Raw genomic sequence first — 13187 nt, 5'->3', positions numbered from 1 at the left:
AGAATATTGTCTCCCAAAGGTGTTCATATCCTAAGGCCTGCAATTGGTGGGTATGCAGTCAACTTACATGTGAATGAGAAATTAAAGTTGCTGATCACCTGTGACTACCCTGGAGTTTTGGGATTTCCCCAGGTAAATACAGGGTTCTTTTTTTAAAAAGAAAAAAACTTTTAGAGAGAAGGGAAGGGAGGCAGAAACAGAAGGATAGAAACATCCATGCCCAAGTGAAACATCTATTGGTTGACTCTTACACACCCCCAACCAGGAACCTGGCCAACAACCCAGCCATGAGCCCTGACTGAGAATCAAATCTGAGACCTTTTGGTTTGTAGGCTGGCACTCAACCTACTGAGTGATACCAGCTAGGGCTAGCACAGGGTTCTAAAATGTGAAAGGAAGAGAGTCAAGGTCACGGTGGCCTGAAGTGTGGAAACCTGACCAGCCAAGGCTGACACTGAAGATGGACAAGGCCATGTGTCCAGGAATGTGGGAACCTTGAGAGGCTGGACAATGAATGAATATGGATTTTCCCTAGACCCTTCAGAAGATACACTGTCCTGCCAACACCTCAAGTACAGCTCAGTCAGACAGTTTGGACTTGTGACCTCTAGAACTGTAAGACTATTTGTGTTGCTTCAAGTACTACACTTGTGGTAATTTGCTAAAGCTGCAACAGGAGGCTAATACATTGGGTGAAAGTTTGTCATTTGAGGAGGGAAGACCCTGCAGTGACTGCCTTCCACACACTGTCCATCCTTCCTGGGCACTGGCCATGGGCCACTGCTAACATAGGGTCATGGCCTGACACAGTGGGAACTGCCCGCCCAAGGGCCAGGACATACCCATTTCTTATAGAGACGCCTGCCGGTCTCGGGAGCTAAACAGCAGGTATGAAGAGCAGAACCACCCAGCCAATCTACAGGCACAAGAGCCAGGCCTAGAGCCATGACACACAGATGCCTGAGTCAGAAGTGAACCTCTGGTTTAAAGCACTGAGGCTGGAGTGTCTCTTCCTCAGTAAGAAACCTGTATTGCACCATCCCAGTGCCTATGTGCTTGCCATTTCCTCCACCTGTTCTCCCAGACTGTTTCATGGAGGCCCTGTTCTCACAGTTCAAGCTTCAGCTCCCATGTAACCTCCTTTGACAGGTGAGCCCTCATTTCTCTGCTCAAGTCCTCCCCCCAATTCTAGTCTCTACCTCTTCATCTACGTTCACTTTCTTAGCATTCATCATAATCTGTAACCATCTGTAACCATCCTATTCACTGTTGTTGTATTTTATTTATTTAAGAGTTTATTTGTTTTTAAAGGGAGGGGAAGGGAAGGAGAAAGAGAGGAAGAGAAACATCAATTTGTGGTTGCCTCTTGAGCACCCCTTATGGGGACCTGGCCTGCAACCCAGGCACTGACTGGGAATAAGAACCTTTGGTTCACAGGCATGCGCTCAATCCACTGAGCTATACCAGCTAGGACATTTTTAGTTATTTATTGTGTGCCCCTCTCCCTCACCAAGAATATAAATCCAGGGAAGACAGGAATTTGGTCTCACTCAAAGAAAAACAGTGACTGGTAAATGTTCACTACAACAGTGAATCGTCAGTTTGCTCCGAAGAATCTGAGATCAGATATAGAGAGAGACCTATGTGGGTAAGCAGGGTCATTCCAGCCCTCAACACTGTCATCTCACCTGGACACACACCTGGTGGAACCTCCTCACCCACAGGCCACGGCTCTGCGTTGGGTTCCAGCAGGGAGATAAGCGAGGGCTTCGGGAGCCGGTGTCCTGCTCAGGGTGAGATCCAGGGAGTAAGCATCTGTGTCCCATGACCTTTCCCAAACCTCTGCCCACTCTACCTTCACTCTTTCAGGACCCATGTGGCTGAGAACCAAAATACGCCAGTTAACTGTTGCAGACACGTGACCCAGATCTGGCCGGCCACTGAGAGAGCCGCCTCTCCTGCTGCATGCTGGTAACAAGGACCCACGTGCAGGGGATGCAGTGGCTGAAAGGAGACAACCCAGGGGCCTCTGATGTGCACCCCAGACACACTCTTCTCTGCCTGTCTTGGAGCCGGGAAGGTGTCATTTCAGCTTCAGAGGGTTCAAGTGCGAGTAGTGGCAGAAAGAGGTGCAGGGGGAGGTGGTGAGGAAGGAGCAGGCTCCCAGCAACACAACAGGAAGACCCAGGTCTGGCCTGGGATTCTGAAGTTTTGGGACGCGGTGTGCCTCTCACACAAGATGTCCTGCCTCTAGCAATTTCAGGTGAGATCTGTAACTAACAGGCAAAAGGTCCTCACTGATAGTCCCTGAACCAGAACAGCCTGTTCCCTCGGGTCCCCGATACATTCAAAATACCTGCTTTTAATTTGAGACCACCCCACTTTTAACCCAGGAGAATTAGAGTTCATACTGGGGGAGACCAGGAGGGGCATGGGTATGGACTTACCCACAGAGACTAGGAGCCCAAAGGTCTCCAGCATCACATCACAGTACAGGGTCTTCTGAGCAGGTGTCAGCCGCCCCCACTCCTCCTGGGTGAAGTCCACGACCACGTCCTCAAAGGTCACTTGCTCCTGGAACATCACACAGGAGTTTCCTCAGTCACAACAAACCTGGCATTTGGTGCTTTGGGAATAGCAGGTGAACAGGGATATGTCCAAGTCAGGTGAGTGGAGATTCTCTCAAGTCTGAGGATTTGGGTCAGGTTTTTAGGTGGGGCCTGGGGTCTGGGCAGTAGTAGCGGAAGGCAGCACCCGAAAACTGTTAGGTTGGAATCCTGCCTCACCCTTGTGGCCAAAATAACAACCTGACATGTCTAAGACATGAGTACAATGAATGAAATAAAGTCCTTGAAAAAAGAGAGATTTTAAAAATCTTTGGGATGGAGAGCTTTCTACCCTAATCCTCTATATTTATGTTTTGTAAAACATAAATTACCCCAAATTTAGTGTCTTAAAACAGCACCCATTTATCATCTCATTGTCCTGTAGGTCAGAATTGAGCACAGTATGGGTGGGTTCTCTGCTCAAGTCTCATGGGGCTAAAATCAAGGCATTAGTCAGACTGTTTTATCCAGGTGCTCTGGGGAAAAATATACTTCCAGAGCCATTCTTTTTTTTTTTTTTTTTTAAAAACAAGATGCTGATTTTTATTAATTTACTTTATGGCTTCTTTAAAAAATTTTTTTTTAAAGATTTTATTTATTTATCTTTAGAGGGGAAAGGAGAGAGGGAGAGAAACATCAATGTATGGTTGCCTTTCGTGCGTCCCCTGCTGGGAGTTGGCCTGCAGGGAACCAGCCTGCAACCCAGGCATATGCCCTGACTGGGAATCGAACTGTGATCCCTTAGTTCGCAGGCCCGCACTCAATCCACTGAGCTACACCAGCCAGGGCTCCAGAGCCATTCTTGTTCACAGAAATAGTTCATGAGGTTGTAGGACTGAGGTTCTGCCAGCTGCTAGTCAGAGGTCTCCCTTAGCTCCTATGAGCTGCTCCTTGATTGACAGCTCCTCAACTGACAGCAAGGGTATGTGCTTTCGTGTGGGCCAGTCAGAATGCAACTCTCCAACTTCCTCCTGCAACCAGCCAGGCCAGGTAAAAACGCTGTGCCTTTCCAAGGCTTGTGTGATTATGTCAAGTCTCCCTAGACCACCTCCATCTCTTCAGGCCCGTCGTGCTATAACATAAGGTCGTCACAGGAATGCTATCATTATATGAACAGGCTCTGGGGATTATGCTTGCCCACTACAGAGTAGGAAATCTGGAGCCCGTCTTAGAATTCTGATGACCACACTTCTCTCCAAAAACGAAATGAGGTGTTCAATTAAAAAGGTGTGAACTGGACATTTGGGGGCAATGCTGTCTAGACCCTTGGACCCAGCCCTAGGCATGTCTTTAACTTCTGTTGCCTCCCTGCTCTCATCTTTAACTTAATGAGAACTCCAAGAGACCTGTTGGGAGGAGTGAAGGAATGAATGTGAAGTGCGTAACCTGTGCACAGTGCATAGCAGGTGCTTTATCTGTGGGCATCTCTCTCCAGACTGGTTTGCTGAGGGCTCATGAGTTTTTAAATGTCTTTCACTAACTTTCCCTATTGCCACCACATTTTCCACATGTACTAGGTCTCCCTGAATGGCTATTTGGGGTTCTACTGAGCGCAAGTCACCGTTCTGGGCACAACAGGCACTGTGGAAACAAGAGACATACACAAACCCGGTGGTGTTTGTATGCCAGTTGCAGGGTCAGGGAGCTAGCAATCCAAAATCCCAGGAGAGCCAGTGCTCTGGAGAAAATGGGAGGGATGCTGCTGGGCCAGCCACTCAGAGATGTGGAAGACGTCATGAAGGTAATGAACAGGATGTGTGCTGGGTACTGGGGGCCCCAGAGTGGTCAGATGGGCAGAGCTGGGCCCTCCTCAAAGTGGTGGAACCCAGGAGATGACTTGCTCATGTACCTTGGTTTCCTCCTCATTCCACCTCATGGAGCTGATTTGGGGGTTGACTAGGGTCACATGTGTCCAGCACTGACCACAGAGTCCAGAATGTTCATTGTTCCACCCATTCGAAGACTCTACCTCTACATAGAGTGTTTGCTGGGCCTTTGCAAATGGAAAAAATGGCCAGGGTTACTTCCCAGGCCCCAGGCATCTGCTCTAGGAGACCTTGTCCTCAGTCTTCCTGCTATGTGTGTGCCTGCCCTTGTGAAAAGTGCTTGTTGTGGTCCCACTCAAGCCCTTGTTCATGCTGTTCCTTCTGCTTGGAACATTCTTGTGTGACCTCCCACCTCAGTACCCTTTCTCCCACAGGTCTCTGCTCTGCTTCTGGGCCTCTTCTTCACAGAGGCCTCCCAGGTTCTTCTAGTTCACAGGTGGCACACACAAGGCCTGTGGGCCGAATCCGGCCCTCCACCTTCTTTTATCTGGCCTGGCACCTTATTTCCACCCAGTGGCAGCACCGAACTCTCGCTTAACTGTTAAGGAGTTACATTTATACAGTCCTAAAATTACATTGGGCCTTTTGAAGGCAAAACATGAGGCTGATGTGGCCCCCTCATTTTCATCTGGGTGAAAATGAGTTTGAAACTCTGTTCTAGTTAATGCCTGTTACACAAGCCCTTCCTCTTCTGGGCCTCATTTTCTGCACAATTCACATGGTTTACATTTCTCCAGAGGGTTGTGAGTGCCCCAGAGACAGAGATTTCTGCTCCTTTATCTGTTCCTACACCTGCAATTCCTGAAATGGTGCCTGGGCCGGTGCCTGGACCTCGGCTGGTGCTCACTACACACCTGCCTAGTGATGAAGAGAGTGAGCTGAGAGTACAGACCGGGAGCCCTGTGTGGAAGTGCCTGAGCCATCAGTGGGATGGATGATCAATGACAGCCAGGCAGCAGGGGCAGGCCAGGGAATCCACCAGGTCCTCAGAGTGAGATCTGAAGGAGGACACAGAGTTGGCTAACGGACATTCCTGGCAGGGGGCAGAATGAGGACAAAGGCTCTGAAGCCAGTTGAGCCTGGTGGGAACCACAGGCCACAGCCTGGGAGGCCTGTCCTGACAGTGGTGGCGTACTCACCGGCAACCCCATATCCAGGAGCCCAGCAGTTATTCTCTCCTCCTCTGGTCTCTTGCAGGAACAGCTGGCTTTTTCTGCAGGAAGTTCTTGGGGCGGGGGTGGGGGGGAATGTGAGACAGTGAAAAGGTGTCTGTGGTGACCAGAGGTCTCAAGCGTCAGAGCCCCTACCTGGAGGTAGAAGGAGCTGCTGCTGCCAGAGCCTGGAGCCCAGCACCCAGCCAAACCCAACAGCAGTGTCCCTCAGCTTGGCATTTCCCAAGCGCCTGCTGTGAGCCAGGGCTGCTCTTAGCGCTATTGAAGAATGACCTCAGATTTACTTGTGCTATTCCAAAGACAGAAAAACTGTGAACCGGGGTGGGCAATGGGGACAACCCTGGGTACTCAGATGATTTCCAGGGTGATGACTATTTCTGTTGTCATGACAGGGAGCCAGACAGTCTGGGTTCCCTGGACAATGCTTGCTGTGCCTGTTCCCCTCTCTCTTAAAATAAGGGTGGTGACCTGACATAGAGATTACCAGAATTACAGTGAAAAAAGGACCCTGGCTGGATGGCTCAGTTGGTTGGAACATTGTCCAGTACACCAAAAGGTTTCAGGTTTGATTTCCATTCAGGGCACATACCTATGTTGTAAGTTCAATCCCCTGTTGGGAGACAACCTATTGATATTTTTGTCTCACATAGATGTTTCTCTCCCTTTCTCCCTTACTCTCTCTTGAAAATCAGTAAACATATCCCCAGGTGAGGGTTAAACACAATAAAAACAAGTGAAAATGGAGTAAAACAGCAGCATACACATGACAATGATGACGGGGGAAGCCTCATGATTCAGTGAGCACTTGTTTACGCCTGCGATATACACACTATTTCTTGTTCCCTGTTAGTTGACAAGCTTGACCCTGTGTGATTGCCCCCAACAAAACTCAGGCCCAAGGCAGTATGCATTTTCTTGTCACTGCATCTTCCATTGATGACACTGACTATGCACCCTGATCCTGCCTCATCCCATTTGTGCTGTGTTGTCCTCATTGCAGTATTCATGGTGGAAGTTATCTTTGTGCAGAGGCTGGTAGGCATAAAGCCAGATGCACCCAGGACATATAAATACATGTTTCATGAATTAAAGAAGAATGGATGGTGCCTGGCATGCAATTAGTGCTCAATAGGAGTTTTATTTTTTTAATTTTATTTATTTTTAAGACAAAGGGGAAAGGAGGGAGAAAGAAAGGGAGAGAAACATCTGTGTGTGCTTGGTTGCCTCACGTGCGCCCCAGGGGGTCTGGCCCCCAACTCAGGCCTGTGCCCTGACAGGGAATCAAACCGGCCACCCTTCGGTTCACCAGCTAGCACTCGATCCACAGAGCTACACCAGCCAGGGCAGGAGTTTTACATAATGAGTCCGTTTTCTGAGCCCTAGGCGCCTTGGATTAAAGTCTTGTTTTTGTTTTCCCCTCACCTTTAACCTTTAGGGAGAGAACGCCCCTCAAGAAGACAAAACAGAATCTGACTCCAAGGTAGGAATGCTGCCTTCCCCACCCTCGGAACGAATGCAGATCAGGCGGGCTCCAGTTTCTGAAAGGTCAGCCCGCTGCTTGTAGGCTTCCGTCCACTAGTCGGGCGGCTCCGACCCTTTTCCCCAAAGTCACGAGCCCACCCCAGCCCAAACCTCCCCGGATCCTGGAACCCACCCCCCACCCCCCGCCTCTTATTGGGCCCCACCCACTCGGCCAGCACTGCTGCCCTGGAAGCAAGCTGCCGGAGATCAAGAAAGCAAAGGGGAAAAATAACACAACCACGCGGCTTGGTACGCACCACGTCCGGAGCTCCAGGGAGGTGGCCGGATCCTCTGCCTGCACGACAGTCCCTAATGTGCACACCAGGTATCTCGTTGACTTAACCAAGTCTCCTTAGGGAACCAGTCAGGAGTACGCAGTCGGGCGACAGGGACCACTGCTCCTGCTCGCCTAGTTTCTCCAGAGCGGCTGTACCCAGGACTCTGGAACCACAGTAGCAAGGTTGGAATCCGAGAACAACTTCGTCAACTTCCGTCTGTCTGGGCAGTTCCGCCCAGGACCAGGCCCACTTAACGTTACACCGCGGCACAAAGACTGCGGCTCTTCGCGTCCTTCGGCCCGAACTACGTCACCCATAGTGAGGCGCGCGCTTCCCGTGGATTCCGTGTTCGCCCCACCCATGGCAGCGGCCTAGGCCGTTAAACTGGGTTCCAAACTCTGCCGCCAGACCCCACGGACCGCGGCGTCACCATTCCACCGGAAACCATCCAGGCTCACCCTTCCATCACCGGCGGGACAAAGTCCACCTTTGCTGTCGGCTGGGACTGAGCCGGCACAGACCTGTATCAAACTACCACTCCCAGAAGGAGCCGCGCGAACTTTCGGCCGTTTACTTGTTCACCTGACCTTGGACCGCGGCCTCACCTGTCAGGCTGGGATCTGAGCTCTGCTTCCAGACGCCGCTGGCCTCGGCGTCACTAACCCCCATGAAACTTCCCATTAGGCCCTGTTTTGTGGAGTGGCAGGACGAAGGCCACCTCCCCTGTTCGCAGGGACTGCGCCCGCGTTTATGAAACTACATATCCCAGGTCGCCTTGCGTGGCTTTAGTGCGCAGGCTCCCGCACCAGTAGTATTCCTGGATGTAATTCGATTCCTGACACCGGTGCTTTTGTCCCCTTCATAAATATTCCTTCAGCGAGGCAGTCCTTGTGGTTGTGGTCCCAGTTTGGAGGAGAGATAGAGACAACAATAGAGGGGGCAATAAAGAGAGAATACTGATAAACATAAAGGCAAAGTTGATTGTTCCCTGGGTTTCATTCCGGGAGATAGTAAAAGAACGGGTCTGTGTCAGCTGGGACATGTCATTATTCTCCCAATATACAGAGACTTCCGGACATTGACATGATATTTAAGTTTATTTCTTCATGGAATACAGAAAGCACATCGCAACATTTATTTGCATTTCGTTCCAGCAAAATGTCTGAGAATGTGGCATGTTTGAAATCCACTCTGAAGACCGAAATGCGCTGAGGCCCATCGTGCTGCCACGTTTTGCTCAGGAGTTGCAGTCCATCGCGTTAGGGAATTGGGGCCCAGTGGCTGTCACAGTGGACTGTGACTCCCAGGAGGCTTTGCTCATGTGAACTACCGACCCCCCCCTCCCCGCCCCCGTATTCAGTTGCTGTGTCCAACTGTCAGGAAGGACAACCGAATAGGTACCGTGGAACCTTCCCGGAGAAATAGTAGGAGTCAGAGATCACTATCTGGTGGACACAGTTAATGTAAACATGATTCCGAGATACTGTGGAGCTGCGGCCACAGCCTTCTGTGCCAGGGCACCTGCTTAACAGTAGCCCTTGGGAATTATAAGAATTAATACTTATACGTGCAGCCTCGGCCTGGCGGGGGAGCCAACTCTAGCACTCCCAGAGCTCCCCTCTCCCGCTGTAACGGTCTGTCCACTATTCCTTCCCTCGATGGGGAAGGGCACCCGGGCACCGATCTTCATTTGAGTAGAACCTGGCTCTAGGTGGCTAACTGCGCCCCCTGGTGGAAAAGTTTCGTTTTAAGGAACCATGATTCCTTAAAACTCTGGGAATTCTTAAACTCCTGGGTTTCTGGGAGCTGCCCACTGCGCCCTTCCGGAGGTCCGAAAGCACAAGGAAGTAGCCTCTCGGAAATGTAGTGAGAAAAAACCTTCGATGTGCGACCTGCATTAAACGGGAGACCCTAGACGTCAACTCCCAGAAGTCATTGGACTTCAACTTCCAGAAAGCGTGGCTCCTAGGTGAGTTGGATTGTCTGTGGCTGTCCACTGCCTCCTTACATTGGAAGGGCCACAGTACCTCAACGCCTTTTGGGACAGCAACAGAAAGCTTTAGTTGTTGGAGTTGGCGACCTGGTGGACAAGGTTGGTGAAATCGTGATTTTCTATAACTCCTAGATTTTTCAAACCCAGGCTTCCTGGACTCTGCCAAACCGTCCACTGGCGCCCTTCTGCAGGTTCAGACACTTACTCAAACGTAGCCTCTGTGAGTTATATAGAGAGAGGTGCTTCAGTGAGTCTTGGTCCTGGCTGAGTGTCCCGGATCGCCCTGTCCCAGGGACACTGGTCCCCTGGAGGGACACCCGCTGGGAAATGCAATTGGGCTCCATAGTGAGGATGCTGGCAGGTCAAAACTTGACATGTTAATTTACTGAATCCTAAAATAGTTTCAGAATGGCATTTCTAAAACCACTACAAAAAAAACAAACCTACTGAAAATATTTCATGATTTTTTGCCTTTCCCCTAACTACTACCACCATCCTGCTGGAGACATGGTAAAGCTTGTAAGTGGACTCTGTCTTCAACAGACAAAAAATAACCAGATGTTCCCACTCATTCTCAGGGGAAGTCGGATTGGCCAGGCATTAGCAACAAGGGGTGTGTGCTGAGGGTCTTTACTATCCAAATGTTCAGGCCCATGGAACATTGACAAAAGTGCAGCAAACAGGAGGTTATCAGAAAGTGACCCAAATATCACCGATGGTATTTGGAAAGCTGAAAAAGGTACAGTCCACAGGGCACTGAGCCATGAATCAAAGGGATGTAAAATATCTGGAAGGCAAGGGGCAGACCCAGTTAGGCTGACACAAGGAACAGGCAGAGTTCATGGGGTAGGGAAAGGTAAATCACATACATGGTAACCTGGCATTTCAGGGGAAGAAATCTTTAAATACCATTATAAACTGAATTGCAACCACATGTGGACGTCCGAAGCCCCAACGTGACTATTTGGAGATAGGGCCTTTATGGAGATAGTTTAGGTCAATTGGGGCCATAAGATGGGGCCCTAATCCCACAGGGGCTAGTAAGGGTGACCTCCACCTTCAGTTTTTTGAGTGATAGTCTTTAAAACAAACAGAAACGATTGTCATGTGTACTACAAAGTCTCTGGAAGGAGTTCCAGGAAAAAGCTTTATGTATCAGAGACAGAGGATATGTGGGCATGAACTAGTGGAGGGAGCAGTCCCTGAAAAGGCAGAAAGGGTGTTTCTTCAGTCCCTGAGAAAGGCAGCATGTTGTGTTTACCCTCACAGTATAGATGATACAAGAATCAGCCTCATCACCCCTACCCCCCAAATTTGGCATCATTTGTTGGCATGCAAGGCCCGAGTCTGTATTTATAACACACACACCAGTGATTTTCACATGACAAGAGTCATGGGTCCCACTGTGACTGTTTTTCAGAAAAACAAGACCTATGTGGCCAGCAGAGAGATACCTGGGTTAGGCTAAGACCCACAGGTGGGCAGATGCCCAAACTTTCAGCACCTTGTCTGTCACAGTGAGGGTTGTCTCTTTATCTGGAGTGATAGGAACCACTGGAATGTATGAAGCAAGAGTAACCCAATTGTATTTGTATTACAAACAACCTCCCAGAGTGTTATTAGTTACTATTGCTGTGTGGCAATAGTCAGAGATGGCAAGTCATTATTTAAGGGTCATGGTTGTTTTGGGGCATTGTTTTTAGAATATTCGGGGTTCCATGAAATACTATGGACCTTCAAGTTAAATTATAAAAAAAAACACCAAAGCTTATTAAACACCATGAGAATCAATTAAAAAGTGCTTGAGCCCTGGTTGGTGTAGCTCAGTGGATTGAGCGCGGGCCTGCGAACAACAGGATCGCGGTTCGATTCCCAGTCAGGGCACATGCCTGGGTTGCAGGCCAGTTCCCAGCAGGGGACTCACGAGAAGCAACCACACATTGATGTTTCTCTCCTTCTCTCCTTCCCTTCCTCCCTAAAGATAAATAAATAAAATCTTTTTAAAAAAAGTGCTTGAAGAATAAATTAATTTGTACATTTCACAGATAACTAAATCTTGCAAAATATAAGGTTTCAAAATGGAAGTCCTATTGCTTATGAAATGGGACTTAGGACAAATCTTGGTCTTTTTGTGCAATGACACCATCTCCCCAATGCCCATGAGTCCTGTAAAGAAATTTATAACCAGAAAAGAGCAGCAAAACCATTGCAGAACCTGCAAAACTCCATGGAACTTAAATTTCAAGAGTTCCTATATAAAATTTCTCCAATAGGGCTTATTATAAGGCTTAATTTATTGTAAAATAATGCATGTCATATGGGATTCAAATCTGTGAGATTGGTTGCTATGTACCTTGAACAAAGGTAGATTTACACGTAGATTGGAAAACTTTGTACAAAAACAGGTAAATATCCATGGTGATTCCACACACATTTCACCAGCACGTGTAGAACACTCCGCTGTACAGTTTTTAGGGAATATCAGCATCAATCTGTACCATTCATAAACACTACTCAAGAAGGTAATGTGAAATAATGATAAAGTTGGACTGCACCTGGNGTGAACCACACGATTCGGGTTCGATTCCCAGTCAGGGCACATGCCTGGGTTGCAGGCCAGTTCCCAGCAGGGGACTCATGAGAGGCAACCATACATTGATATTTCTCTCCTTCCTTTCCTCCCTAAAGATAAATAAAATCTTTTTTTTTAAAGTGCTTGAAGAACAAATTAATTTGTACATTTCACAGATAACTAAATCTTGCAAAATATAAGGTTTCAAAATGGAAGTCCAATTGCTTATGAAATGGGACTTAGGACAAATCTTGGTCTTTTTGTGCAATGACACCATCTCCCCAATGCCCATGAGTCCTGTAAAGAAATTTATAACCAGAAAAGAGCAGCAAAACCATTGCAGAACCTGCAAAACTCCATGGAACTTAAATTTCAAGAGTTCCTATATAAAATTTCTCCAATAGGGCTTATTATAAGGCTTAATTTATTGTAAAATAATGCATGTCATATGGGATTCAAATCTGTGAGATTGGTTGCTATGTACCTTGAACAAAGGTAGATTTACACGTAGATTGGAAAACTTTGTACAAAAACAGGTAAATATCCATGGTGATTCCACACACATTTCACCAGCACGTGTAGAACACTCCGCTGTACAGTTTTTAGGGAATATCAGCATCAATCTGTACCATTCATAAACACTACTCAAGAAGGTAATGTGAAATAATGATAAAGTTGGACTGCACCTGGTTCTCTTATATGAAAAGCATTTGTTGGAATTCACACCATTTTGAGAATCTAAATTTTGGAATCTGTTGAATCTTTAGAAGTCATGCCAAAATTCAATACATTTTCCCATTTCTTTTTTTATTTTTAAAAAATCTCACCTAAGGACATTTTTTCCCCCACTGGTTTTACAGAAAGAGGACGGGAAAATGGAAAGAAGTGAAAAAACCAACTGCCTCCTAACTGTGCCGGGACTGGCGATCAGATGCACAGACTAGGTATATGCCCTGCCTGGGAACTGAACCTGCAGTCTTTTGGCTATGGAATGATACTCCAGCCAAGCCACTTAGAATAGGGCGTACCAACTTTCCTTTTCTGGGTTCTATAATAGATCATTGATGGACACTCATTTGAAGGTCTTCAACACTGACTGTCTCCACATTCCCATTAGGATGACCTGAGGAGTGTACTATGTGTGACGGCCTATGTATAAATGTGTCATCTTGAATATGAATATGATTGGGTCAAGTGCTGGAAGGGATGAACTATGGCT

At 48.0% G+C, this 13187-nt stretch overlaps 1 protein-coding gene across 1 annotated transcript in view; it reads right to left on the bottom strand.

The window, feature by feature from the left end:
• ZNF135 (zinc finger protein 135) overlaps window positions 1-13187 on the bottom strand; it is a 41524-nt gene that overhangs the window by 4287 nt on the left and 24050 nt on the right. Inside the window, 4 exon segments of the mRNA XM_037047679.1 lie at window positions 1689-1784; window positions 2448-2574; window positions 5572-5666; window positions 7385-7464. Of these exon segments, the coding sequence (XP_036903574.1) occupies window positions 1689-1784; window positions 2448-2574; window positions 5572-5666; window positions 7385-7464 (398 nt within the window).

The sequence above is a fragment of the Sturnira hondurensis genome, unplaced genomic scaffold (assembly GCF_014824575.4).
Source record: "Sturnira hondurensis isolate 20B ecotype Veracruz unplaced genomic scaffold, ASM1482457v3 Scaffold0006199, whole genome shotgun sequence".
In the NCBI taxonomy this organism is placed as follows: domain Eukaryota; kingdom Metazoa; phylum Chordata; class Mammalia; order Chiroptera; family Phyllostomidae; genus Sturnira; species Sturnira hondurensis.
Note: the sequence above shows the minus strand (reverse complement) of the source record. Positions and strands in the feature narration are given on the sequence as shown.